Source organism: Heterodontus francisci, chromosome 9 (genome assembly GCF_036365525.1).
Source record: "Heterodontus francisci isolate sHetFra1 chromosome 9, sHetFra1.hap1, whole genome shotgun sequence".
NCBI classification, from domain to species: Eukaryota; Metazoa; Chordata; class Chondrichthyes; order Heterodontiformes; family Heterodontidae; genus Heterodontus; species Heterodontus francisci.
Genome location: NC_090379.1, coordinates 19,093,716 through 19,121,346, shown reverse-complemented (window position 1 = coordinate 19,121,346; position 27,631 = coordinate 19,093,716). Strand labels below are relative to the sequence as shown.

At 43.6% G+C, this 27,631-nt stretch overlaps 2 protein-coding genes across 13 annotated transcripts in view; one reads left to right on the top strand and one right to left on the bottom strand.

The window, feature by feature from the left end:
- Positions 1 to 5,595, top strand: part of fam161b (FAM161 centrosomal protein B) — a 23,735-nt gene extending 18,140 nt beyond the window's left edge. For all 9 annotated transcript variants that reach the window (XM_068038633.1, XM_068038626.1, XM_068038625.1 and 6 more), the window contains 4 exons: positions 697 to 864; positions 1,191 to 1,290; positions 1,826 to 1,980; positions 3,699 to 5,595. In XM_068038633.1, coding sequence (XP_067894734.1) covers positions 697 to 864; positions 1,191 to 1,290; positions 1,826 to 1,980; positions 3,699 to 3,849 — 574 coding nt within the window. In that variant the 3' untranslated portion in view covers positions 3,850 to 5,595. The remainder of the gene's footprint in view (positions 1 to 696; positions 865 to 1,190; positions 1,291 to 1,825; positions 1,981 to 3,698) is intronic.
- Positions 5,418 to 27,631, bottom strand: LOC137373609 (zinc finger protein 410-like). Of its 4 annotated transcripts, none has more exons than XM_068038634.1 (11): positions 27,548 to 27,631; positions 24,960 to 25,034; positions 22,834 to 22,884; positions 21,876 to 22,011; positions 17,491 to 17,670; positions 16,582 to 16,732; positions 15,954 to 16,135; positions 14,421 to 14,510; positions 13,233 to 13,355; positions 10,120 to 10,263; positions 5,418 to 9,390 (listed from the first exon to the last, which is right to left on the bottom strand). In XM_068038634.1, exons 2-11 carry the CDS (start codon positions 24,966 to 24,968, stop codon positions 9,248 to 9,250), a joined length of 1,209 nt encoding a protein of 402 aa, XP_067894735.1. In that variant the 5' UTR covers positions 24,969 to 25,034; positions 27,548 to 27,631; the 3' UTR covers positions 5,418 to 9,247. The 4 variants fall into 4 exon arrangements, with proteins under 4 accessions (XP_067894735.1, XP_067894736.1, XP_067894737.1 ...); XM_068038635.1 differs by lacking the exon at positions 27,548 to 27,631 and adding an exon at positions 27,428 to 27,516; XM_068038636.1 differs by lacking the exon at positions 13,233 to 13,355.

Sequence of the window (27,631 nt, the reverse complement as noted above, 5' to 3'; positions counted from 1 at the left end):
TGAGGTGTAGTAACACACAGCAGACCAGAATCAGAAGAGTGGTGTATGCATGCTGAGTGTAGGGCTAAAGAAAGTGGTAGAGGTGAGTGGAATGGGGCCTTGAAGGCATCGAAAAACATGAATAAGGATATTAAAGTCAGTGCGTCATTGGAGGTTGGTAAGGACAAAAGTGATAGGTGTACAGGACTTGTGATAGGATAGCATATGATTGACAGAGTGATAGATAAATTGAGTTTCTACAAGGCGGAACGGAGGAGGCAGGTGGAGAGTACTGGAGAAATTGAGCTTCGACTTGCCAAAGACATGATTGGGGAGTCTAGAACCAAGGGAGACAAAAAAAATGGGGAAGCCACTTAGAACAGAGATGGGGAGAAATTTCTTTACTCAGAGGGTTGTGAATCTTTGGAATTCTCTACCCCAGTTTAAATCAGAGATTGACAGATTTCTAAGTATGAATGACAAAGGGATATGGGGATAGTACAGGAAAATGGCATTAAAGTGGCTGATCAGTTATGATCGTATTGAATGGTGGAGCAGGCTCGGTGGGCTGAATGGCCTACTCCTGCTCCTATGTTCCTACTTTGGTGGCAGAAAGGTTAGTAAGACAAATCCATCTTTGGGTCGGGACACAGTCACTTTAAGCACCAGGATGGGTTTGATAGCCCTTTGAATAGGTAATCTGATTTTATCCCATAGGAAATCCCTGGAAGCACGGGATAAACAAGAACTAGAGAAAGCTCAATGGATGGAGAGGTACAAGATGAATACCCAAGACATGAGCAAAACATTATTGATGCGGGCTAAAGTTGTGGACCCTCATCAAAGCCTAGCAGAGACGTACAAAGAAACATTGAAGCAGTATAGGTTTGTATGGTTTTTGCTGTACCACTTTTTAGCTGTATCTAAATAAAGACGTATCATAATACCAGTAACATATAATAATAAAATGGCTTATCTACTATGTGCTCTATTAATAACAATTAGATATGATTTATATTATCTCTGTTCAGTTGGATGTAAAGGATTGCATGACGTTATTTCAGAGACGAGCAAGAGAGTTCTACCAGTGTATGCCCAACATTCTCTGTCAACCAACACCAAAGAGATTAACTGGTCCTTTATCTCCCCTGTAGTTTGTGAGACCTTGATGTGCCCAAATTCTAATGAATCGGTCGTTGCTTCATTTTCAGGCAGACAGACCTCAAGAGGAAGAAAGAGTACAAGAGGGAACTGGAGGAGATGAAGAGGCGAGTCCGCAGCAGACCCTACCTCTTTGAACAAGTTATGCAGGTGAGGAAGTAAATGTTTGTGAGCAATAAAGCACAGAGCTACATATACAAAAGCAAAACACTGCCAATGCTGGAAATCTGAAATAAAAACAGAAAATGCTGGAAATACTCAGCAGGTGAGGCAGCATCTGTGGAGAGAGAAACAGAGTTAATGTTTCGGGTCAATGACCTGTCGAAAGGATACTGGAAGAATCTCCACTCGAGAGAAGTGCCCAAAGGTGACCACCTACCATCAGTAAAACTATTAACCATCAAAGGAAGTCAATGCATTCTGGAGGGAAAAGGAGAGATAATGAAACATAAGACTGAAAATTATTTAAATTCAACATCTACATGTGAAAGAGTGCACCATATATCTGATGAAAGATCCCAGACCTGAAGCGTTAACTCTGCTTCTCTCTCCACAAAGGCTGCTGGTCCTGCTGAGTACTTCCAGCACTTCCTCTTTTTATTTCAGATTTCCAACATTTGCAGTATTTTGCTTTTATTTCATCATATATCTTTTCTCAGCGCAATAACAATTTTTTTTTCTTTAGAAAAATGCTACATCAGAAGCTGAGAGACGATACCGTGAAACATTGCGGCAAGCTGGGGTGGATGAAGAATTTGTCCAGGATAAAGGAAGAAATGCAGAGGATATTCCTTTCACAATATCCGAAGACGAAGACAGTAGTTATGGCAGTGAATACAGGTAGAATGTTGGTGGCAGAGGTATTTGAGGTTTTGGGTTATTATAGGGTGCTGGTGAAAGGTAACTGAATTGCAAATTACTGGTGCATCTGTGAGATGATTGCAAGAAATAAATCTGATCATGGGGAGGGGGGGCTTGTTGCGGTGGGCTTTACATGAACAGATAAAACAAATAGCAGGAGATGCTGAGCAGTCCCCAGATTTTCTGTCATCCTTTTGTCATTCAGGGCAATCCCATTAGAGTCCCCTATGCACCCATAACTAATGTCAGATGCTCCTTGGTGTAAGAGAACAAAAATGGTGAGGGAAATAATAAGTCAGATAGTAGATTTCACACTTTCTTTCTAAAGATTTCACAAATGGGATGGGATGTAAAGAGGTACATGGAATTCTCTAGCAGATCAACAGAAGCCCTGGAGAAAAAGTGTAAACTGTTAAAAGGGGTTTATGTCATTTCTTGTGGGTTTCTGTATTTCAACTTAAGTTACAGCAGGAGGAGATCAGGAGGACCCCGCTGAAACTCGGGGCCAGTGTTTTCAACGTAAATTGCCCAAACACTCTACCACCAGCGCATCCTTCTCCTTTAAATCTAGTCTGCTCTTTGTTAAGTTCCTGATTGTATTTTGGCTATTTGGGACACATGGGGAGATAATAGGCTGGTAACCCTGAGGGAGAGACAATCTTTGTGAGGTATGCAACACAACAACGAGGAACCAAAAGAGTTTAGGGACGATAGGAGTCTGCAATATAGGAGCTAGCAATCGGTGGTGGTCGAGAGTGGCCCAGACACCATCAGAGCTCTCCTGCCATTGTTCAAATAGTGCCCTGGGATCTCTCCGAGAAGGAGGATAGGGCTGGAGAGAGACAGGTGTGAATACAGAGCCAAGGCTGACTCTTTGAAGCTGACCCTTCACTTAGGTTTCTCAATGGAAATACATAGGCACAGGAAGAATTAAAGCTGCATGTGCATTTATATCCCTCAACACTAACCAAGCAGTAAAATAGTTTGTTTAGGAACAGGAGGCCATTCAATTAGATTATGGCTGATTTGTCCCTCCATTCACCCACCATAGGTCCTTGATACCCTTACCTAACAACCACCTATCAATCTCAGCCTTGAAAACTCTTTTCCCAGCATCCATTGCATTTTGGGGCGAGAATTCCACATTTCTATTACCATTTGCATGGAAAATGTGCTTTGATTTCCATCCTAAACGACCTAGTTCTAATTTTAAGATTATGGCACTTCTTGATTCCCTGCACCAGAGGAAATCATTTCTCGCTATCTATCCTATCGACCCCCTTTATCATTTTAAACACCTCAAACAGATTACCCCCTTAATCTTCAATTTTCTTTGATTTATATGTGGTACTCAGTGCTAAGTCATTAATATACAGAATTTCTTAGTCATGAATGGGAGCTACTCAACTTGCTGAGTTGTGCAGTTTTGCTCTCTTGACAGGGATGCCAATTTGACTATTTAATTTGGAGGCTTGAGTTTTATTTTGTAAAATCTGATTGAGTTTTCAAAACTCTAAACTGACAAGATTCAGACAGCTGAATTTTCATGGAAAACCAGGATTTCCATCTTAAATATGGCAAGTTTGCATTACGGATGGGATGGATTTCATGTTCAACTGTTCCTTTCGAAGATCCCATTTATGTTGCTTGGCTCTAAGCAAGAACTGAAGGCAACCTACATTTATTTTGCTCCTTAGAGCAAAGCCTGAGAGTGACGAGATGAGTGAACCTTTGGAAAACCGCCAACCAGTGGAAGTAGATGAAGAAAAAAATATTCCGAACCAGGACAAAGGTCAAGGGAACGGAGAGCAAGAGGATGGTTCTAACTCGGACAAGCAAAAGTCTTGACTTTCATAAATACTCAATTCTGTACTTCAGTTAAAAGAAACAGCATCCTATTATTTTTAATGACTATTTTGCTTTTGTATCTCAAGACTGTTCATGTCTTGTATTGATACAATTGCAATTGCTGTTCTAGTGTGTAGTTTCTGTATTATTTATGCTAATAACAAGCCTGTTACCCTGGTTACTTCAGAAACCGAGAACATGTACCTTAAAATATGCCATCAACTAGAACTGAAATAGCATTGATGAACCGCTTGAGTTTCACTTTGACCAGTTAATCAATATTTCTCAAGCTGTACCTGGTCATACATCCAAGTCTCTGGGCTATCTTATTTATGTACTTAATGTAAGTTTTGCATCAGGTGTGTGGCTGTAGGGCATAAATGTACCAGAACACAGGACATCCCTGCTGGGTGTGAAAATGTCTAAAGAGCCAGAAGCAAAGAATGCTGTTTTATGGAAAGAGGCCATTTGGCTGTTTGTAAGAACTATCCAATTAATCCCAATTACCTGCTCTTTCCCCACAGCACTTCAGATTTTCTCCCCTCCTTAAAAGAATCATTCCAATTCTTTACAAACATTTTCTAACTGTCAACAAATCAAATAAGCAACCAAACCACTAAAAATATTACACTTTCAGCACCCACAATAGTAAAAATATTCTAATAAACTACAAAAATCACAAAATCAATAATTCCCCATCACATCTTCATCCAATAATTGAAGAAACTAAAGCCCTCCCTTTTTATAGTCTGCTCCCTTCCTACAATTTGGAAAATTCAGCCTTGCCTTAAAGACATTTTTCAGACCTCTGCACATTCACCACTTGACTACTCATCAATCTCTTGCAAATCACCATGTTCAGTTTTAATTCATAAATAAGCAAGTTTCTTCTCCTTTAGCTATGGTTTGTTGAATTCTGCTGGAACACTAGTTACTAAGATATGGTCACAGGACGTAATATTTCTTGGTTTAAAATGTCCACCCAGAAAACTTACTGGATTTAAAAAAAAACTAACTGTAATCCATTCAGAAAGTTTAAAAAAATGTTGTTTAATTGGAAACACTCCACCTTCATGTCTGACTCAACAGGTTTTTAAAAAAAATTAAACAAAATTAAAATACTGCAAATGCTAATAACCTGAAATAAAACAGAAAATGCAAGAAACAGAGTTAACGTTTCAGGTTGATGATCTCATTTTTAACTGGAAAATCTCTCCACTTTATAACTGAAGGTGGCTGATTCTCTCAAACTCTTTTGCAAGTCATAATTAGTGAGAAAATTGAGGTTTGTATTTTCATCTTTGTGCCATTGCAGCTTTCTGAATGAGGCTATTGCTACAGGATGCAGATATAGCATGTACACTGTACACTTTATTAAAATCAGGTTTTCTACCAACATTTTTTTCTATTGCTGTTTCATTGTGATTTCTAGTTGTAATTTACCTTGGAAAATCACACCAAATATATTTACCAAGATGTCCATATATGTAAAAACTGTCAACTCGCTGCCTATATTTTCAATGGTGTATATAAATTGCATATTGTAAATGGATTCTGATAACACTTACTCAAGTTTAGAATCTTTATTTTGCTGGAGAAGATCAGATAGTAAATGCATAGAATGGAGCAACCTATATGTGGAAATCATTCTTTGTCAATTCTGTTCATTTCGCAAGACAGATTAACAAAATATTTCACTCTAAAAAGCAAAGACCATTCTATCTATTCATATAAATAAAATTATATCTAGGCACTGTCTGTTTCCATCATTCCTTTTGGGATCTGATTAGTTTCTGGCAACCATAATATGCACTACAGTAACTTTGTTACCAAAAACCAATTGGTGATTGGGAGAAATCAGTTCCTCTCAACTCAGCTGGCTATGGCCTCCTTTCACTTGGCCTAATTGGTATTACTGTGAGGTCACTACACTCCCTCCCATCTCCAAGGCTCCAATGACAACTAGACCTCAACTTTTCCACTGCTTCCAAACCACAACTCCCACTTTGGCCCAGCCACCTGGTGTTGAGCAACTCATGGACAGAGACCAGTTGGAGCTACAGCTAATATCTCTGCTCAGTGCCCTTATTCCAGAGAATGTGGATGCCCTTCACATTCAGTACTACAGAATCTGTAGTGTATAGTACAGTGCTCTGGTGATTCTACATGCAATGGCAAGCTATAGCTTCACATCTTCAATGCCAGCCTCAACATTAGTGAAAAGCACAGTAAATCCAGGTACTTCCTCAGACACAGGAAAAACAAAAATAAAATGAAGCAATGCTAAGGTACTCCACTCTTATGAAGGAAAAATACCAACAGGGACTGGTTGGGCTGAAAGGCCTATTTCCATGTTCTAATTTCTAAATAATTCTCCTGTGACTCTTAGCATCGTTATACAGCTGCATTCGCAGACACCCAGGAGAGCCCATTACTCTTGGGGGGAAATAAGAGACAAAACAAGAATGGGAACATCTTGAAATCAGGATTTGTATTTGATGTGTGGTACTGTACTGCAGTTCATAAGCACATTGAGTCATTTATGGACTGTTTCTTACTAATCTATAAGCCAATGTTGGCCTTAGCATCACCTATTCAACAGCAGAAGCAGTGTGGCTTTTCAACTCAATATACCTGCACATCTACAATTCTGCATCAGGATTACAGTGGCAGTCGCAGAAATCACCTACATTACACAACTATGAAGGGTGTTAGTATAGAGGGCAAGAGCTGGCATTTCAGTCATAATCTCACTGGGACTGAAGAGACACCAAAACTGAATTCTAAAACTGTGAAAATACATTGTTTTCATTTATCATTAACACTGCATTTCTAAAGTATTCATTACAGGCCAAGTAATATCTCAAAGCATTTTCCAGCATTGGAGATCACAGTAAAGGGGTGGGTGGGGGAAGCAGGTCAAAACACCCAAGTGCTGTTTTCAATGGGCAGTTCCCAACTTTTGTTGCTCCCTGGTTTAACCAGAGTGGTGCTTGAGTGCTAAATCTGGAAGGGGAAGGAAAGGTAAAACAGCCAGATGTTATGTTCCTGTGGATGTCAGGTGAGGACAGTGTCATAGACACACAGTTTTCCAATACTCAGTCATCTATTCTCACACAAGTGGACAGTAGCCCAATATGGGTCACAACATAAAAGGTGTTACCAAGTGTCACAAAATTGAAGTTTAAAACCCTTGTACATAGAAAGGCAAACATTTCAGATTTACAGTAATTTATTAAAAATGGACATTAGTACCCATTAAATTGTCAAAACACAACTATCTGCTGCCAATACCTAGTGCAGACAGATAAATAGTGCCCCTGTTCATCAGCAGGTAGAACCATCCATCAGCGAGGACAGAGACAGGCCTCTTAACAAATTGGAACTCAGGGAATAATTATAGGAATGCAAATTGAACCAAAAATATTGAAGACTTGACAGAAATCAAGATTTGGCAACATTCAAAATAAAGCTCAATGCCGCTACCAGTCTGTCAATATTCCTGATTTCTGAAAGGGAACCCCCATAGTTTCAAACTTACATGAACCTTTAAAGTTTATTGAAACAGTGCAAAATTCCTTAACATGGAATTTAACTGCAACTTGAAACTCGAGATTACTGATATTTCGGAAGGTCATGACTTCTGACAGTTACAAGGCAAGATGCGAGAGGCTGCTAGACACTTCCATTACATGTACACAATATATACATGGCACAGAATTTTTCAGTCATGTTTTTAAATTCTGCAGCACCATGTTTCTGTTAACATTTGAAGACATCGCATGGAGTTAGACCTGAAAACAACAATGTCTTGTATTTCTAATTTTTTTTCCTGAGGGTGCCAGAAGAGTTCCCTAGGAACCAGCCATCCTTCAGTTCATCTGAGTGACCAATCTTCATTTGAGAGCCCAGTGAGCCAGGCTTTTCCACCATTTGGGGCATCACAGCCCAGCACAATTCAGTTGTCATCTTGCATTTGCATTTTGTTGGGGAGTCACTGAATCATGATCAGGAGCAGCCTCCCCAGCAGATCTGACCAACTTGTACAACTGCTACCAAAATTAGCAAGAGCAGTATTGAGACTTGGACATTTCAGTCTGCGTGGCTCACTAACCAAACATTCATCCAAGGCTAGATGAATTGTTTTTCATTCATATTTTGTTCCATCTTGCTCAACATTCCTGTCCACTTCCCACTTGTTGGCAACCACTTCCTTGAGCTACACAAAGATTTATTTTCGAGACCTCCCCCAGCGCCGGCAGGAAGGTGGAAGTGGAATGTACCTTTCCCTTTGATTATCTGTTCCTATAGGGGCAGGAGCACCTTGTTGGCTGCCTCTTCAAAACAATTTGGTCCAGAACAGGAGCTCACAATGTGGAGGAGACTGCAGCAAAATCTAAGCTGTATTACCCCCTAGAGCAACAAAGTGGAAGGGGGAGTAGGACTAACTGAATAGCTCCATGGAAAGCTGACATGGACTCAATAGGCCAAATGGCAGCCTCCTGTGCCATAAATGACTGTGACTAAATGTACCACCCATACCACATTATGTTCGAGGGGTCAGGCTCTCCAAGCATTCTAAATGCAGGTCACAGATCTGGTGGCATAAGCATCTTTTATTTAACGTGAAGTATAGCAAAACTCACTTTCATATATCATACCAGTATTTGGACCCAATTCTAGGCGGGGGGGGGGGGGGGGGGGGGGGAGTGAAATAGGTTTGAAGACATTTAATGATGCGCGCACACAGCCTTTACTGAAATCCATCAATAAACCGACTAGTTCACGGAGAAGGCAAAGTTGGCAGCTCTATCCCTTGTAGCCATGGGATCCTCACTTCTTCAGGCTTCCTGTTAATCTTAGGATGTTGGTGATGCACAACTCAGGAGGTGGCAAGAGTGGCTTTGCGGGAACGAAACCTCAGAGGGGCAATGGAGGACAGGATACATGGAGAATTCCATCGACACACTAATATTCAGATCTACAGGCTGGGCTATTGAGAATGCCACTAGCCAACAAAGTTCATTGCAGCGCAGCAAGAAAAACTCAATGGCTCACTGTAAATGAACACCAGACAAGTCGTCTTCTTTGCTTCTCAGAGAAAAGTGGTCAAAATTTGCTTAATTTCCTTCACAGGATATCAAGATCTTGCATACACGGGTAAATGCTTCAGGAAGAACAAGATATTAAAAAAAACCCGCCATTACTGCGCTCTCTTGCACGCTCACAGGCGAACTTGTGCCCAGGTTAGTCATTTTAGTAAACTCATGAGAGAAGTAGTCAATCTGTCATCAAGAAGGACAGTTTCATTCTCCGGGCAGCGGCTTCTATTTTGCGACATCCTTTAACTGCTATGGAACGCAAACCACTGCAAAAAAAAAAAGAGATCCATTGGCATTCACTGTAGTAACACGGTGACTACTTCCTCGTAAGAATGTCCTGCGGTCGCTATGGTTACTAGATGGTGCGGCTGGGGTAGAACTACAACAGATGCCGTGGTTGCTGTGCAGGAAACTGAAGGGGAATTCTCAGGTAACACTTCTGGAAGAAAAAGAAAATATGCAAACATGTTCATTATAATCGCCTCCAAAAACGGTTAAATTATAAAGGCAGGTTGCAGATAAGCTTGTATTCCCTTGACTACAGAAAATCTGGGGGTGATTTAATTGAGGTGTTTATGAGAATTGATCTGGTAGATTGAGAGAAACTATTTCCTCTGGTTGGGGGGGCGGGGGTGGAGACAGGAGGTCCAGAACAAAGGGGCATAATTTTAAATAAAAATAAAAAATGCTGGAAATACTCAGCAGGTCTGGCAGCATCTGCAGAAAGAGAAACAGAGTGAACGTTTCAGATCAACAACTTTCTCTCTCCAGATGCTGCCATACCTGAGTATTTCCAGCATTTTCTGTTTTTATTTCAGGTTTCCAGCATTTGCAGTAGTTTGTTTTGGTATAACCTTATAATTAGAGCTAGGCCATTCAGGAGTGATGCAGGAAGCACTTCACACAAAGGGTAGTGGAAATCTGGAACTCTTGTCAAAAAAGGAAGGAGGAAGGGAACAACAAGAGAGCAGGCCAGTCCTGCTTGGCAGCTGCAGAGTAGCATCAGCTGTGAAACCCTGGTAGCAGGTTTTCCAGCACATCTGAGGTGAGGAGAGGTGCCCGACATAACTATGGGGTGGGTGAAAGCAGCAATAAAGAAATAAATAGCACAAACAAAACAAACACTAAATTTTTAAAACTCTAGTTGTAAATGCGATGGTGCACGTACCCTCCTCTGCTCCAAGTATACTGTGTGGTAACATCAAAGGTTGCTCTTCCAGGCTTGATGGTGTTGCCACAGTAGCCGTAGCTACCGGAAGTCCAGCAGGTAACTCTGGCTCATTTTCCACACCAGCGTCAGCCAGTGGGTTGGCTTTTGAAGATACAATAATGAGAATATTAAAGATTAGCACTTTAAAAACTGCTCTGTACGATATAACAGTCTTCATAAGATACAGTGGGCACATTCTTCTGCAGGAAGTAACACTAGTGTTTCCCAATCGCTTTAAAACACAACTGACAGGAAAAACAATGATTTGCCCTTCATTTCTCGGACGTCCTAACATTTTGTGACAGATGCAGATGCTCCTCTGATAGCTCGGTGAGTCTATCCATACAGACCATGAAAGGTCTTACACTCAACCCCCATTCTCTACTGGGTTAGTTGGCTTCAGCTAGAATTAAGGCACTAGTATTAGAATCAATCAATGACAATTTACATTTATATAGTGCCTTTATGTGGATAAATGTCCCAAGTGGGAGCAGAGATGGCATATATTTTGGGCCGGAGAGCCTACACCTCTCAGATTACAATCTCTGCCTGCACCCTGCTCTTGCCAAAGCAAACAGCCTATCATTGGCTTCCAAGGTGTACACATGAGCAACAGCCACTTTGAGGGTAACTATGGACATACGCGCTGTTACTTTTGATCACTCTTTCCCCCACCTCATTTTAGTTTTTTTTTTATAAAGTTTTCTTTTCCACATTTCCTACAGGATTCCTTCTGTTTTAACACCTCATTCCGATTTTCTCCAGAACTCTATTACATAAATTGGCTGGCACTGTGAAAGGTTTGCTTTATAGGGTCCGAAACGAAACGTCTCCCAGCAGTCACAAACCGTCATTACTAAGCTTCCCTCCCAAATCACAGCTCAACCTGAACCAAAAGTTATAATTAGTTACGATCTGGAGTGCACTGCTTGAAAGGGCGGTAGAAGCAGTTTCAATAGTAACTTTCAAAAGGGAATTAGATATCTACTTGACAGAGAACAGTTGCAGTGCTATTGGGAAGGGGTGGGGGGGGGGGAGAAATCGGGAGGAGGGGGGAGAGGCGGGTTATAAGAAAATCAGGGGAGAGGGACTAATTCGATAGCTCTTCCAAAGACACAGAAACAATGGGCTGAATGCCCAGATTTTGTTCTGCAGATCGGTATCACTTCCTATTTAAGCCAGTACAAACCTATATCAAATAAATTTTAAAATTACAGGAATGGCAAACCAACTCTGTCCAGGTTGGAGGCCATCGAAGGTGTTAGATTCATCTCGTGTTAGCAGCCAGTCTGCTCCAATGGTTCAATGAATAAGTCTGGTTCTTACCAAGGAGACTCTTGACTCTGCTAGTGGATCTCAGTGAAGGAAACAGTTGGAATGGTCAAGAACCAAAGGACACCAATTTAAGGTGATTGGCAAAAGAACCAGAGGCAACAAAGAAATACATTTTTTATGCAGCGAGTTGTTAGGATATGAAATGCACTGCCCGAGAGTGTGGTGGAGGCAGATTCAATTGAGACCTTCAAAAGGGTACTGATTAATTAGCTGAAGAGAAAAAAAAAATTGCAGGGGCACGGGGAAAAGACAGGGCAGTGGGACTAGCAGAGTTGCTCTTGCAGATAGCTGGTACAGACACGATGGGCCAAATGGCCTCCTTCTGTGCTGTAATTATTCGCTGGTTCTATGCTGCAATTGGCCTCACGATCCCAGGGTTGGGAAGGGGTTAATAAAAAAAAAGTTCCTTCTTTATCTCGTTATCAATGACTTGCTGAAAAGTGCATACAATCCCATTGGTGGAGAACAGGATTGAGATTGGCTGCAATGCTCCCAGATATTCAACATCTAGGGTCACACATGCAGAACAGGCACGGTACTGGGAACTTCCTGACTCTCTAAAAACTTGCATTATCTGCAGCAGAGGAACAGAACATGAGGGAGCAGATGGTATCTCCCCTTGACATTCAACAGCATTTCCATTGCTGAGATCCCCCACCATTAACATCCTGGGGGTTACCATTCACCAAAAACTTAACTGGACCAGCCATATGAATACTGTGGCTACAAGAGTAGGTCAAAGGCTGAGAATTCTGCAGCGAGTAACTCACCTGCTGACTCCCCAAAGCCTGTCCACCATCTACAAGGCACAAGTCAGAAGCATGATGGAATCCTCTCCACTTGCCTGAAGGAGCAGAGCTCCAACAACACTTGCAGCTCAATACCATCCAGGACAAAGAAGCCTGCTTGATTGGCATCTCATCCACTACCTTAAATATTCACTCCCTCCACCACCGGCGCACAGTTGCAGCATCTACAAGATGCACTGCAGCAACTCGCCAAGACTCCTTTGACAGCACCTGCCACCTCTACCACCTAAAAAAAGGGCAGCAAATGCATGGGACCACCACCAGCTGCAAGTTCCCCTTCAAGTCACACACCGTCCTGACTTGGAACTATATCACCATTCCCTCACTGTCACTGGGTTAGAATGCTGGAATTCCCTTCCCAACAGCACTGTGGGTGCACCTACACCCCAAGGACTGCAGCAGTTCAAGGCGGCAGCTCACCACCACCTTCTCAAGAGCAATTAGGGATGGGCAATAAATGCTGGCCTTGCCAGCGATGCTCACATCTCAAACAAAAATAAAGTACTGCATTAAACATCTCTGGGATCAGGGTCCTCATCCTGCCCAGGCTAATGGGATGAAATCTCATTTCCTCTCTGCTCGGTGTCATACACAGTGAAATTAGTTTCCATTGGGTTAACCTTGTTCCTAGAGCAGTATAATTTAAGATGAACTAGCTTTGGATCATCAGTCTCACGCAAAAAAAAATCTGAAGAGGAAAAATATCTCACTTTTGCAGTTAGGGATTGCTGTTAAGTTGGGGTGGGGGTGGGGGGGAAGACATGTTGTCTGGGCAGGGCAAGGGGAAGTTCCACCTGCAAGTGTACCTGATCTTTGAATGCTTGATAGTTAGAGGCAACTGGGTTTAATAAGTGGGAAAATGTTCCCTACCCAGGACTGAGGTCCCTCACCAAATGTACCCTCCCCACACCCCCCACCACCACACACCTGTGGCTTCTTCCTGGTCACTGAGAGGCACGAGGACATTGTGGTATTTCCGCATGTGAACATTCCTACTGCCGCTCTGAGAGAAAGTCTTGCCACAGATGCTACACTGGTAAGGCTTCTCACCTGCAATTCAAATATATATCCCTTTATGATCTTGCTCTGAACTTTTGTTTCACCACTATTTATTAACAGCATTTTCTACTGTGAGCACAGCACCCTCTGTACAGAAGTATTTTAATGCTCTTTACCCATAACGTGGTCAAAATTTGGAATTCACGACCACAGGGAATGGTTGAGGTTAACAGCAAAGATACATTTAAGGGGAGTCTAGAGGCATATGTGAGAGAAGGGAATGGAACATTATGCTGATAGAGTTAGATGACGAAGGATGGGAGGACGCTTGAGTGCAATATAAAAGCTGGCACAGACCGGATGGGCCAATTGGCCTGTTCCTGTGCTGTATATTCTAAATAATTCAATGTCCCTCCTCCCCCGGCTAGTTTAAGCAGCAGCCAGTGGAACATGGAACCAGAAGGGACTTGATGCGGATTAGGACATAGGCTGGACAGCTTTGGATGAGCTGAGGCTTACAGACTTTGGAAGGTGGAAGGCTGGCTAGGAGAGCGGACGAGGGTTTCAGCAGCAGATGGGCCGAGGCAGCGATGGTGGCCGGCGATGTTACAGAGATGGAAGTAGTCGGTCTTGGCAATGGAGAGGATATGGGATCGAAAGCTCAGCTCAGGGGGTCAAGTAGGAGGCTAAGGTTGCCAACAGCCTGGTTCAACATGAGACAGTGACCAAGAGGGGAAATTGAATCAGTGGCGACGGGGAGAAGTTTTAGTGGGGTGGCTTTGGGTTTCCCAATGTTTAACTGGAGGAAACTGCACTGGTCCAAGATTCGAGGATATCTCTGGACAGATGAGGTAAGCATTCATCTGTGATTTTGTGAGGCTAAGTGAAACAGAAGCCTGCGAGTGTCTGGAGAATAAGACAGGCACCAGAGGAGGTGCAAAATAATGGACATGAAGGGAGGACTAAAGAGATGGAAATGAGATAATGCAAATTATTTCGCTGTAACAGGTCACTCTTCACAAGTGTCACGAAGGAGGGAAAACAGCTCCTCTTCCAATTTAACTTTTGTGGCCCGATGCCAGAACCACCCTTGCCACAAGCACAAGAGCTCAGTACCTGAATGTACAACCATGTGTTTACGAAGGCTGGAGTATTCTGTAAAACAGCGCCCGCAGCTCCTTGCTTCACAAACAAATGGCTTCTCTCCTAACAAAAGGAAAAAAAAAAACATAGCAGCAAATTATATTTCTCAAAATAGAAATACATGCCAGAAGTTTCTAGAAATGTAGAAAGGGTGCACCCCCTACCGAGTTTCCTGTCAAAGGTATCATGGAGCTTAAGAACTGCAGAAACACCCACCACAGAATTCACTTAGGATTGGCCTCTTGGTACCAAATAGAGGAATTCCTAATAACTTAGCCTTACTGTAGGGTTGGTATCATAGTGGTTATGGGACTGGGCGAGTCATCCAGAGATTATGAGTCCTAATCCCAATATGACAACTTTTTAAAATTCAATGATAATTCAAACTTGCATTTGTATATCACAACCTCAAGAAAGCCCAAAGCAGTTTACAGCTCAAGGATCTTTTGAACGGTCATCACAACTGTAATCTGGGGAAACAGCAGCCAATTTGCACTCAACAAGCTCCCACAAAAAGCAGTGAAATAAACGACCACATCATATGTTTCAGCATCTACCGTTTTGTCATAAAAACCCAACAGGTTCATGAATGTACATCAGGGAACGGAAAGAGCCATCGATTTTGCGGACCAGTGCCTCTGGTCCCACACTAGAGTTGATGCAACACACCCTCTGTGGCGTTAGCTAGTTAAAACTGAGTAACTGAGCAACAATCCTAATCTGTGGTGAATTCTCTCTTATGGTTCAACACATCTAAATTAGGAAAGGCGGGGCAGGGGAAGTGGTGAAAGGTGTGTGTCGGAGTCTCCAACTATGATTGTGTGCGTGAATGTCAGGTTCAGGCTCCGCTGGTTGAATAGCCTGCCTCGCCATCAAGCTATGCAAATGAACCACAGCCACTTGCACTAGATATCAGAGGGCAGCAGATGCCTCTAGACTCATTCTAGCGAGAAAGGGAGACAGAAGAGGAAGAAAAAATTGGCAAGAGGCAAAAAGGATAGTTAGAAAAACAGGATGAATTATAAGAAAGGGCTGTGGGCATTTAATTTGTATCTCAAGAATGGGTTGATCAAACAATAGCAGGGAACAGCAAGGAGATTGCATCTGTGCGTTACACGTAACCAAATTATAAAACTGGTCTTTCGAAGCTTTTGCCCAATGTGTGGGCACTACACGGAGTGGGATAGAAATTATGTTCTGCTAAAGAGTGGAGAGAGATGGCACTGGAGCGGCTTGTATATTTTTCACGTTTTGTGTTTGAATATTCAACAACATCCCTCCCTCCACCCCCACTCGACAACTTCAAGCCAACTTTATTTAGTTGAAACAGTTAACTGAACGAGCAGCAAGTTGACTCTCAGTCCCTTAATCACGGAGTAGGATAGCTCACATGGAGCGGGAAGGTACATTGCTCTCAACAAAGATGTGCCATCCAAACATCTGTCCAACACAACCTTGCTCAGAATCATTAAAAATGTAAAGTCGCATGCCAACGCTGGTTAGTACCAGTGTGAATTCGCATATGGTTCTTTAAGTTGCCAGCTGTTGTAAACTTCTTCCCGCAGTCGGCCTCAGGGCAGATGTAGGGCTTCTCCCCATTGTGTGTCCTCATGTGAACCTTTAACCTCTGGAGTACATAGAAACTCTTCCCACATCCCTCCTTTGGGCAGGCGAAGGAGCGATCGTTCCTGTGGAAAGACGGGATTTACTTGGTGGAAGGGAATGGATGCCAAAAACTACATGAAGCCAGTAAGAGGGTGAATGAGTGGAGCAACAAACAGGCAGGTCAACATAAATGGTAAAATGCTGAAATGTGCCTTGTTCGGTTTGTAATCTTGACCGTGCGGCTGGGGAGAGATAGATGTTACACGAAAAGTGGGTCGGGGCAAATTGCTCCGCAGACTCGTATACCTCCTGGTGACTCAATACAGTGCACCACTTGGTAATGGCCCAGGGATCGGTCCTTCCCTGCTTTATCGACATATGGTACCACAAGTGACAAGGAAGGAAAGAAAATTTCCAATCAAATCAAAGTCAGCACTTGTTTTTCTTCAAAAAAAAAAAAATCCCCCAGGCCATCCCAAAAACGCATAAATCCATGGTTTGTAGCCAAGATACAAGTTTCGAAACTCACTTGTGTGTTTTCAGGTGATATTTCAGGTGAGCGTGCCAGAGGAAGGTCCTGCTACATCCATCATAACAGCACTTTAGGGTTTTCTCGCTCCGCGAAATGGCGTGTCGCAGGTCAGGCTCTAGGTCTTCCTTACAGCTGTTCACTGGCTCTCCTAGGAACAAACATCACACAGGCAGCCTCATATCTGCATTCAACCTAGGAGGAGGAGGAACTGGTAGGTTTCCATTGGTCGCTATGTGTTATAAACATAACGGGGAAGATTGTGGAAGTTGTAACAGTTGGTCTCAATGCCACTGTGCTGGTTTGTGAGGGGCAGCAAGACAACTGGTATTTCCTCCCTGATATTATTGGCTGTAAAGCACTCTGGCAGGTCCTGAGGTAGTGAAAGGTGTTACAGAAATGCAGTTTTTTGGGAGTGGGGTGGGGGGTTGCTGGGGCAAAGAAACCAAGCTGCTGACAAAATATCCAGCTGACTCTGCCGGAAAGGGGGAAGCGCCCATGGACAGCGAGCGAAGAGGGGGTCAGGCACTGCGGTGATACCCTCTTCCGTGGAACTGCCCTTCAGCCACAGGTGCCAAGGCTGCCCCTCAAGGGCAATACTCAAGGACAGCCCACACCTGGAGCAAGCCAGCATCTTCAGGAGAGATTTGGGGGTAGGGGTGATGATAAAACTAGGTGGGCAGGGGTTTACAGATCAGAGTCACAGCAGAAATAGGAAATGAATGAGAATAGGATGTTAAAAAGAACTATCACGAGTGATGCAAAAATACAATCTGAAAAGCGAGGTTAAAAAAGAAACAAGTTCATAGCGCTCGGAACGAGGTGCAATTTCTGGGCCGCTAGCTGCATCATTGTGGGTGTGGGTTTAAGTACCTGGATATATAGAAGAAAAGACAGTACTGCTGGTACCTTTTGAGTCCTTCGCCAGCTCTGCCCTGGTTGCAGCTACAAGACTGTCATGCGCCAGCTCTTGTACACGGAGGTACCATGGAGCACTCCCATCTGCGTTTTCACTAGATGTCGTCGCGCTCCCAGCATCAGGCGTCTTGGCTTGGGTTGGTGCCGCAGGATCAGAGGTGGAGGGGTCACCTGGGAAAAAAAAAGAAAAATTTGCATTTATATAGCACCTTTCACAACCACAGAACTTCCCAAAGTGCATTACAGCCAATGAAGTACTTTTTGAAGTGTGGTCAGTGTTGTAATGTAAGAAATGCAGCAACCAATTTGCATACAGCAAGCTCCCACAACAGCAATGTGATAATGACCAGATAATCTGTTTTTGTGATTTTAATTGAGGGGTAACTATTGGCCAGGACACCAAGGGGGGCTCCCCTGATCATCTTCAAAATGGTGACGTGGGATCATTTACATCCACCGGAGACAGGGCCTTGCTTTAATGACTCAGCCAAAAAAAGTCAACCTCCAACAGTGTAATACTGCACTGGACTGTCAATCTGGATTTTGTGCTCACGTATCAGGAGTGATAAAAGGACTCAAGTGGGCATGTGGCACGGGAGCAGGGTTAACACAAGCACCCAGCACACTATGCCATGTAATAGCAGTTGCAAGTTCACACAAAGTTGAGGAGTTCCTGCTCTTTGCCTCCTTACAGCAGCATGGCTTTCTGCAGGTCAGGTAAAATGCTTCCCCATAGCCAAGGAAGGAACTCCCACGAGAGCAAGAGCTGTGCCCGAGTGGCTGGATTCAGAACAGCCCTGGCTGAAGGCTGGGAGCGAGGCCCTGGCCTTCTTGGTGCATGACTATAGCAAGGCCCAAAGGGGAAGAAATAAAATGAAAAAGGATGCAAGTGTTTAGATAAAGAGGGACTCCTCCATTACTTTGCCCCAACAGCACAACTTAATCCCAATCTACAAACAGCACCAATACAACATGTCATGTCTTCCTGCACCAACCACCCTTTCCACATAAAACTGTCCTCATTGATGAATCCATTTCTGAACTGGCTGACTGCAGGAGCGGATTGGTGCTGCTCTTCAAACCCACTTCGAGATGGTAACTCATGCAGAGGCTGTAGCGCCAGATACTGGCAGCCTTACACTACCCTGCCCAAGTCATTACTCTCAACCTGCGAACCGAGGCAGCAAGTTTGAGGAAGCTATTGAACCACTGGGGCATCGTGTGATCTTGCCAATACCGAATGCGTACTTTCTAGCGAGGTTTATATTTATGATCCGGACCACAAATTCTGGCCCTGGGAAATAAGGGGCAATTGTAGCGTGCCTGGTACTGACCTGACTGCAATCAGAATAAGGATCAAATGAGACACCTTCTGGGTCTATGTTTATCCGCTATTGGAACTTGCACTGAGTTTTCACATTTTCACATTGCTGCATTTTTCCTGGGATTTGCATTGGTGCCCAGACAGCCCCAGGCCCAAAGAATCCATTACAGAAAGTAATTCAACCCAAACCGACCAGAGTCACAAATCACCACCCCCCACTAACTCAGTGGGTAAACTGCGGCAGCCAATTATGGCACGAGGCCACACAAGCCAGGACTGACCAATATTCAATTCCCTGCCTGTTCGGAGGTATTCCAGCATCTGTGGTTGACTGCAAGTAGTTGGGGGCGTGGGGGGAAGAGAGAGAGGGGGAGAGAGAGAGAGGGGGGCACATTGGAGGTAGAAAAATCAGCCATGGATCCTGCTCCTGATTACACGCCCCACTCCCCACCGAGACCACTGCAAAGTGTGGGCATCAGGCAATCAATAATCAAACAGCCTGTTCAATGATCCAGCAAGAACAAGCATCTTCAAGAGTGAGAAAATCACAGTGGAAGGGAAGAAAATATCATATTATCAAATTTTCTTACAAAAAAATTGGTTATTTATTAACTGCAAGATTCCCTATTGAAATGTCTGCCACACTCCAGGCATTGGCTGATTAGAAGGAAGGTATTAATAAAAGTCTGTTTCAAACTAAAATAGTTTCCAGCCCAGCTGCACGGACTTGTTGCGATCTTATTATGCATGTGGGCTTGAAAACGACACTGCGACTAATTCAAACAATCGAGCTATTATATTAGCACAGGACAGAACTGGACTTCACATCCTGGCAATGAAGCTGGGTACAAATAAGCTGATTGTGATTGAAGACGTTTCGAGTGCCAACCACAGAGGGACAGATAACATAGCACATGTCTGGGGAACAAATACTGCAGATCCTTTCATATTTAAAAACAAAGGATTTTACTCCAGAGATAATCAATAAAAGCCCTAAATAGTTACAGAGTATTACATAGTATTTACAGCACTGAAACAGGGTATTTGGCCCAACAGGTCTATGCCGTGTTTATACTCCAGAAGAGCCTCCCTCCCACCCTTCTTCACATAACCCCATCAACATATCCTTCGATTCCTTCCTCCCTCATGTTTATCTAGCTTCCCCTTAAAGATATCTATACTATTCACGTACTGAATTTCAGATTCTAACCACTCTCTGGGTTAAAAAAGTTTCTCCTGAATTCCCTATTGGATTTATTGGTGACTATCTTAAATTTATGGCCCCTAGTTCTGGTCTCCTCCACAAGTCTTTCCAGTCATTTCTAGTAAATCTTGTTTGCACCTTTCCCAGTGCTCTATATATCCTTTTTATATTCTGGACACCCGACTGTTCACAGTACTCCAAATGTGGTCTAACGGAGTTTAACATAACTGCTCTGCTTTGCAATTCTTTCCCTCTAGAAAAACCCCTGTGCTTTGTATAAAAATGAGACAACCTGTGTCACTACTTTGAGTGGTTTCTGTCTCTGTACCCCCAGATCCTCTGTTGCTCTGCATTTGGACCAGGGAGCATGAGGCCTCAGTATTCTTCCAAAATCCATGACATACATAGGAATGTAAGAAACAGGAGCTGGAATAGACCATACGGCCCCTTAAGGGTCAACCATTCAATACAATCATGGCTGATCTTCAGCTTCAACCCCTTTCTCCATATCCTGAGATACCAAACATCTGTATACCTCAGCCTTAAATATATTCAATGATGGAGAATCCACAACTCTCTGGGATACAAAATTCCAAAGATTCACAACTGTTTGAGTGAAGAAATTTCTCATCAGTCCTAAATGAATGTACCCTTATCGTGAGGCCATGCCCCCATGTTCTAGATTCTCCAGCCAGGGGAAACAACCTCTTGTTATCTACCCAGTCACACTGCCCACTTAACTATATTGAAGTTCATTTGCTCATCACATCCATCTATAAGTTAATTAATGTCTTCCTGGACTATGTCACAGTCCTCCTCTATTAACTACACCCCCCAATTTAGCGTCACATACTAATTTTGAAATTGTACTTCCGATTCCCCACTCCAACCCGTTTATGTAAATGGCGAAGAGTAGTCCCAGCATCAATCCTTGTAGAACATGGCTTCCTGACCCCTACTCTGGTTTTTTTTGTTTTAGTCAGCTTGCTACCCGTTTGCTATCTGTTACTTGTCCCAACTCCACATGTTCTGACCCTAGTCAAGAGTCTACTATGCAGTACCTCAAAGACTTGTTGCTCAACCTCTTGCAGAGAACACTTTTCACTTCTTCTCAATAATAAGCTTGAAAAATATCATTTAAAAAATATATACCTTAAGTAAGGATTTGGAGACCTTTAATGACCCCTGTTGAAAAGTGCATCTGTGCAGACATCAGACCAGGTGCAACCCATGGACACACAATCCCCTGCTGCCATTCCCTCTACTCTCACCTGAAGAATGGCCACTACCATTGAGGGGGGGGTTCCAGCATCCATACCCAAATCATAAGTTCCTGTCATGCCAGATCAGTGCGTCCAAACATATCTTTGTGATTCAACCAAGAAATTGGGGTGGGAGGCAGGGAGACAGAATTTGATGAAGTAGATTTTGAGTGAAGTTGAAATGAGATAAAACACCCAACATCCAACTATTTTGCATTTCTTTCGATCCTTGGTACACATGACTAACTCCTCCTGTCTCTTATGCTCTCACTTGCTTCCCTTGCCCCCACACCTTTTACATTTGTCTGTCTGTCTGTCTGTCTCCCCTTTCATTTCTCTCAAACTGACCTTTTTATGCAGAGAGGCCATGGGAGGCCCAGTGCAGTAAGGGGTGTTTGGAACGTTGTTGGTTTGGAATACAGGAAGCATTGGCTCTCAGCCAACCCTGGGCATCAAAAGTGAAACACTTAACCCATTGCCCATCACTGACATCTGCACAACTCTTTAAAAAATATCATATAAATATATGCTGCTTCTTTACAGACTCTCTCGCATCCCCACTTTGAAAGCTTTCAGTTCCACTTACCCGAGGTTGGAGCTTGGTTGTCGAATGTGCTCTCTCTGGCTTTGCTTGGAGGCAGATATTGGGCAGCACCCAGTTCTGGCTCCTCAAACCCTTCCCCTAAGGGTATAAAAGTATTCTGGACAAACTGTACCAGCAACTGTAAATAAAACAGGTCAGGACATGAGCTTCTAGGTCTAAACACATGGCAATGTTGCAGATAATTTTATTATACCATCGGTTAAGACTGGGTATATAATTCAAAAGTTGCACTTAATCGAGAATGTATCTGAATATCAGAAGCTACATCTCATGTACTGTGAAGGTTGGTTTAGGTCTCATTACAGGATAGCACCTTTAAATGTAACAAAATGTCCCAAGCCACTTCACAGAAGCATTATTAAAATTCCCCAAGTAATCCTGGAGCAGTAGGAGGATACGACTGAGGGCAGCAGTCATGCTAATGCTCACATAAGGCCAAATCTGGCAAAGAATGATTAGATCGGCTCTGTGCTCCTTGTGTTTGAATGTGTCAGTCTTGGCTCAGTGGGCAGCACTTTCCCCTCAATCAATAGGTTGTGGGATCAAGTCCCACTCCACAGATTTGCACACATAAGAACCAAGAGGAGTAGGCAATTCAGCGCCATCTGCCCTTTCGGGTGAATGTAAAAGATCCCTTGGTATTATTCGATTAAGAGCAGAGTGGGGGTTTCCCCAGTGTCCTAACCAATTGTCATCCCTCGATCAACATCACAAACAGATTACCTGGCAATTGTCTGTTATATGAGAGAGCTTGCTGTGCACAAATTGGCTGCTGGGTTTCCCACATTACAACAGTGACTATGCCTCAAAAGTACTTCATTGGCTGTAAAGCGCTTTGGGACTTCCTGAAGTCACGAACACCAGGGGGTTTTCACCGAGCAATCCAAGAAATATAAAGTGAAACTTTAAATCAATATATTGAAAAGGCTTTGCAACTCACCTCAGGCCTGGATTCTAGTTCATCTGACAACATAGATTCAGCCTCGGATTTCTGTAAAGAAAAGCACACTTTTTGTTTTGAAGTTTAAGGAATAAAATGATGGCTCCTGATTGGTCAGTGCTTTCAATTGCTAAACTACGTGGAGCAGGCAGATGATGGGTCCAATCCCTGGTCTATGCCAAGATAGCTAATCTCAGCTAGGGGGTCACTTCAATTGACCTCAGTTAGGGAAAAGGGGGGAAAGAGAGTGCCAAAAAAAACAAAACAATCTGGACTCAAACTCCTGATCCCTACCCGATTACCCCTGCTGGACGTGTTTACACATGGAATGATTGGAAGGCGTGGTCAAGATGCTCCTTGCTCGAAAAGGATGACAAAAATCACCAACAAGCATAATGGCCTCTCAGGAGAAGTAATGTAGAAGGTAACAGAACTGTATTCTATTGAGACGTGTCAGCAATGGCTCAATGGTACAGTCCTCTGCTCACAATGCCCAGCCTCTCGGAACAGTGAAGGAGCAACCCAGGGGAACTACCTTTCCACTGTGTTCCCTGGATTCTGCTGGATAATTGCCCCTCCCTACCGGCTGGGCCCTAAACTCTGGAATTCCCTTCCTAAACCTCTCTGCCTCGCAACCTTTCTTTTTCCTCCTTTAAGATGCTCCATAAAACCTACTTCTTTGACCAAGTTTTTGGTCACCTGCCCGAATATCTCATGTAGCCCAGTGACAAATTATGTCCGATAGCACTCCTGTGAAGCATACTGAAGCATTTTACTACTTTAAAAGGCACTTTGTAAATGCAAGTTATCATGGTTAAAAGGAAACATTTCCCAGCATAAGCCCTGGGTTCCATTGCATTATGGCAAAGAGCACTGGAGAACTCACACCGTACCTCACAGGCCAGTGTTACAACTCTCACCACCCAGGTTGCTGCACTTGGTTCTCTGGTCAATCCCTGGGACTTGCACTGCTCAGTTCCAAAGGTTGGTCTTCCCCACAAAGGAATGGTTGGCAGATCTGTGGATTCTTATATTGTGTCTAGACAACAACTTGCATTTATAAAGCAACTTTAACTTATTAAAACACCGCAAGACACTAAAATATAGCACATATCATATTCACACACGGGAGCGTAGTATTGTACAAGCAGGCCATTTGGCCCATTGTGCCTGTGCCAGCTGGACAACATTCAGGCTTGGGCTAAGAGGCAAGTAACATTCGCACCACACAAGTGCCAGGCAATGACAATCTCCACAAGAGAGAATCTAACCATCTCCCCTTGACATCCAACATCATTACGATCGCTGAATCTCCCACTATCAACATCCTGGGGGTCACCATTGACCAGAAACTGAACCGGACCAGCCACATAAATACCGTGGCTAAGCAAGCAGGTCACAGGCTGGGAATTCCATGGCCTGTCCATCATCTACAAGGAACACGCCAGGAGTGTGATGGAATACTCTCCACTTGCCTGGATGAGTGCGGCTCCAAAAACACTCAGGAAGCTCGACGCCATGCAGGACAAAGCCCGCTTGATTGACACCCCATCCACCACCTTCAACATTCACTCCCTCCACCACCGATGCACAGTGGCAGCAGTGTGTACCATATACAAGATGCACTGCAGCAACTCACCAAGGCTCCTCAGACAGCACCTTCCAAACCCGTGACCTCTACCACATAGAAGGACAAGAGCAGCAGACCCATGGGAACACCACCTCCTGCAAGTTCCCCTCCAAGCCACACACCATCCTGACTTGGAACTATATCACCGTTCCTTCACTGTCGCTGGCTCAAAACCCTGGAACTCTCTTCCTAACAGCACTGTGGGGGTACCCACACCAGATGCAAGACAGCAGTTCAAGAAGGCAGCTCACCACCACCTTCTCAACAGCAATTAGGGATGGGCAACAAAGGCTGGCCTTACCAGCGACATTCCAAGAAAGTATAAAAAAGTTAAAAATCAGTCCCACTTCCCCCGCTCTTTCCTCATAGCCCTGTAATGTTTTCCTTTTCAAAGTTTTTATCCCATAGCATCAGATTAACACTCTCCCTTGTTCTGTCCCATCTAAAATCACTGCTTTTTGGGTCCGGACACAGTCTTTTCAAAGACAGCTCTTACCTCAATCATATGAGAAGATGTTTTCTTTGGTGAGGCTTCTTCACAGATCTTCAAGTGCTTCCTGGGATAACTTCACTGAAAAAGAAAAATTAGAAATCCCCAAACAAAATTTAACTAAATTGGGGTTTCCTTGTATCAAAGTGACAAAAATCACCTTCAGAGCATATGAACGCTTGCTATTTCAGGCACCCAATGTCAGCATCAAGCACTCTACTCGCAGTATAGTGTAGCACAGTGTCTATACTCTACCCAAAGTAACATGCCTCAGCCCCACTCACACTGGCATTTTCCCCCAAACCAGCCATCCCAAAGCAATGGCATCGGCCGTGGCTCGTCGGGTAGCACTCTTGCCTGTGTCAGAAGGTTGTGGGTTCAAACGCCACTCCAGTCTTGCGCACACAACTCAGGTTGAAACTCCCAGTGCAATACTGAGGGTGTGAGATCCCAAGGCACTATTCAAAGAGGAAGCAAGTTTCCCGGCCAATGTTGATACTTCAATCAACATCACCAAAACAGACGATCGGGTCATTATTCCAGGATATTTGTGAGACCCTGTTGTGTACAAATTGGTTGCTGCATTTTCTATATTACAACAGTGACTACATTTTGAAAGTAATTAATCAGCCATGAGGCACTTTTGGATGTCACGAGGACATTAAAGGCACTGTGTGAATGCCAATTCTTTCTTTTAATTAAAAATAAATTAAACACCATGGTCAAAAACCATGTCAGAAGATCCCAGGATCACGCTCCAGTCAGTAGAGTTAACTGATCTCAATAAGAGAAAACTAGTGGGCAATTCACCTCAACATAGCTTTGGCTAGGGAATTGGGCGGGGCAGGTGGGTGGAAGTTGCGGAGAGATGGGAAATCAGCCAAGGTTCGCACTTCTGATCACTGCCCTGCAACTTGTATGTGAATAGGTGAATATTGGGGAGGATAGCTGAGGGCTGTATTATGATGGCTTCACTACCCCGAAAAGATCAACTTCAGTGCCAAGGGGCACAGTTGACTCATGGCATCTTTGTGAAGTACCAGAGAGCAGAAGAAACGGAGGAACCATGCGTCTTAATGTCCCTGGGTGGGGGGGGGGGGGGGAAAAGAGAGAGAAAGAGAGGGGGAGATGGGTGTTGGAAGAGAGAGAAGGGTAAGTTAGACAAATGGCTTTAAGTGAACAAAAGCTCTGAATCTTGATGCTTTCGGATTTGGTTTTTCACCTCTTCCAGGAGGCAACATGACACCTAAGGGAATGGGGAGTCACTTGACCTGACATACAAGGCATCACAACTGTATGGAAAAGGCTGCAACAATGAGCTGATATATTCCTGTTCGATACTTTCATCCGAATTATCGAATGCTCCGGAGACATGAGTTCAAACCCCATCATAGTAACTTGGGGAATCTAAATTCAATTAATTAATAAATCTGGAAAAAAATAGCTAGCCTCAGTAAAGATCATAAAACTATTGATAGTCATAAAAACCCATCTAGTTCACGCATGTCCTTCAGGCAAATTAATTTACCATCCTCACCTGGTCTGGCTGACATGTGACTATACTCACAGCAATGTGGCTGACACTTAACTGCCTCTGAAATTGCCTAGCAAGCCACTCAGTTTTAACAAACTGCTACAGAATGGTCGAATAATAAAACCAGGAGGACTACCCAACATCGGAAACGCCTTCATTATCACAGAGTCAAAATCTTGAACTCCCTCCCTAACACCACATAAACTGCAGCGGTTCAAGGGGGCTCACCACCACGTTCTCAAGGGCACTTAGGGATGGGCAATAAATGCTGGCCTAGCCAGCGACACACATCTGTGAAGGAATTTTTTAAAAACTCCCCGTTTGTATCTAACACTGCAGAAGGCGGCCATTTGACCCATTTTGTCACTGCTGGCCCTTTGAAAGAGTTCTCCAATTATTCCCACAGGCCTGCTCTTTTCCCATTTTGAAAGTCACTAATGAACCCTTTTCTGGAGAGTATTCCAGATCATAACAACCCACTACATAAAAAAATTCTCATCCCCCGGTTCTTTTGCCAATTATCTTAATTTAGTGTCCTCTGGTTATAGAACCCAGCCACCAGTGGAAACTCTTTCTCCTTGCTTACTCTATCAAAACTGTTGAAAACCTCTATTAAAGCTTCCCTCAAGGATGGCAAACCCAGATTTTGTAGCCTCTCCACAAGACTGAAGTTCCTGATACAATTCTAGGAAGTCTCCTCGGTTCTAACCTACAATTGGCACTACCTGCACTGCAAGCAGGAGGAAGATTAACTAGTGAATTCCCATCACAGGAAAAGTGCAGGTGAGGGGAGGAGGCGGGGAAGTGGTCCAGGGGGAAAAAAAAAATCTAAATCTCAAAGCAACTAACTCCACTTGAAACATAGTTTCCAATAAAAATTGATACAAATATATACATTAAAAAACAACTGCTCATTCAGCAGGAATAGTGAATTAATCACCATCTGCTTGAAGGTTGGAATACACTTAGAAACATAAACACAGCCAAGGGTGACTGAGGCTCCTAGCTTCCCCGTCCCATAGCCGTTTCACTACACGCAATTTTCAGCACCGAACCTTACCCTTGGCGCTAACCGGGTGGATGTGGCGGCGCTGGGCCTGCGCCACAATCTCGCCGCTCCAAACCCCGCCCCGCACATCGCTAC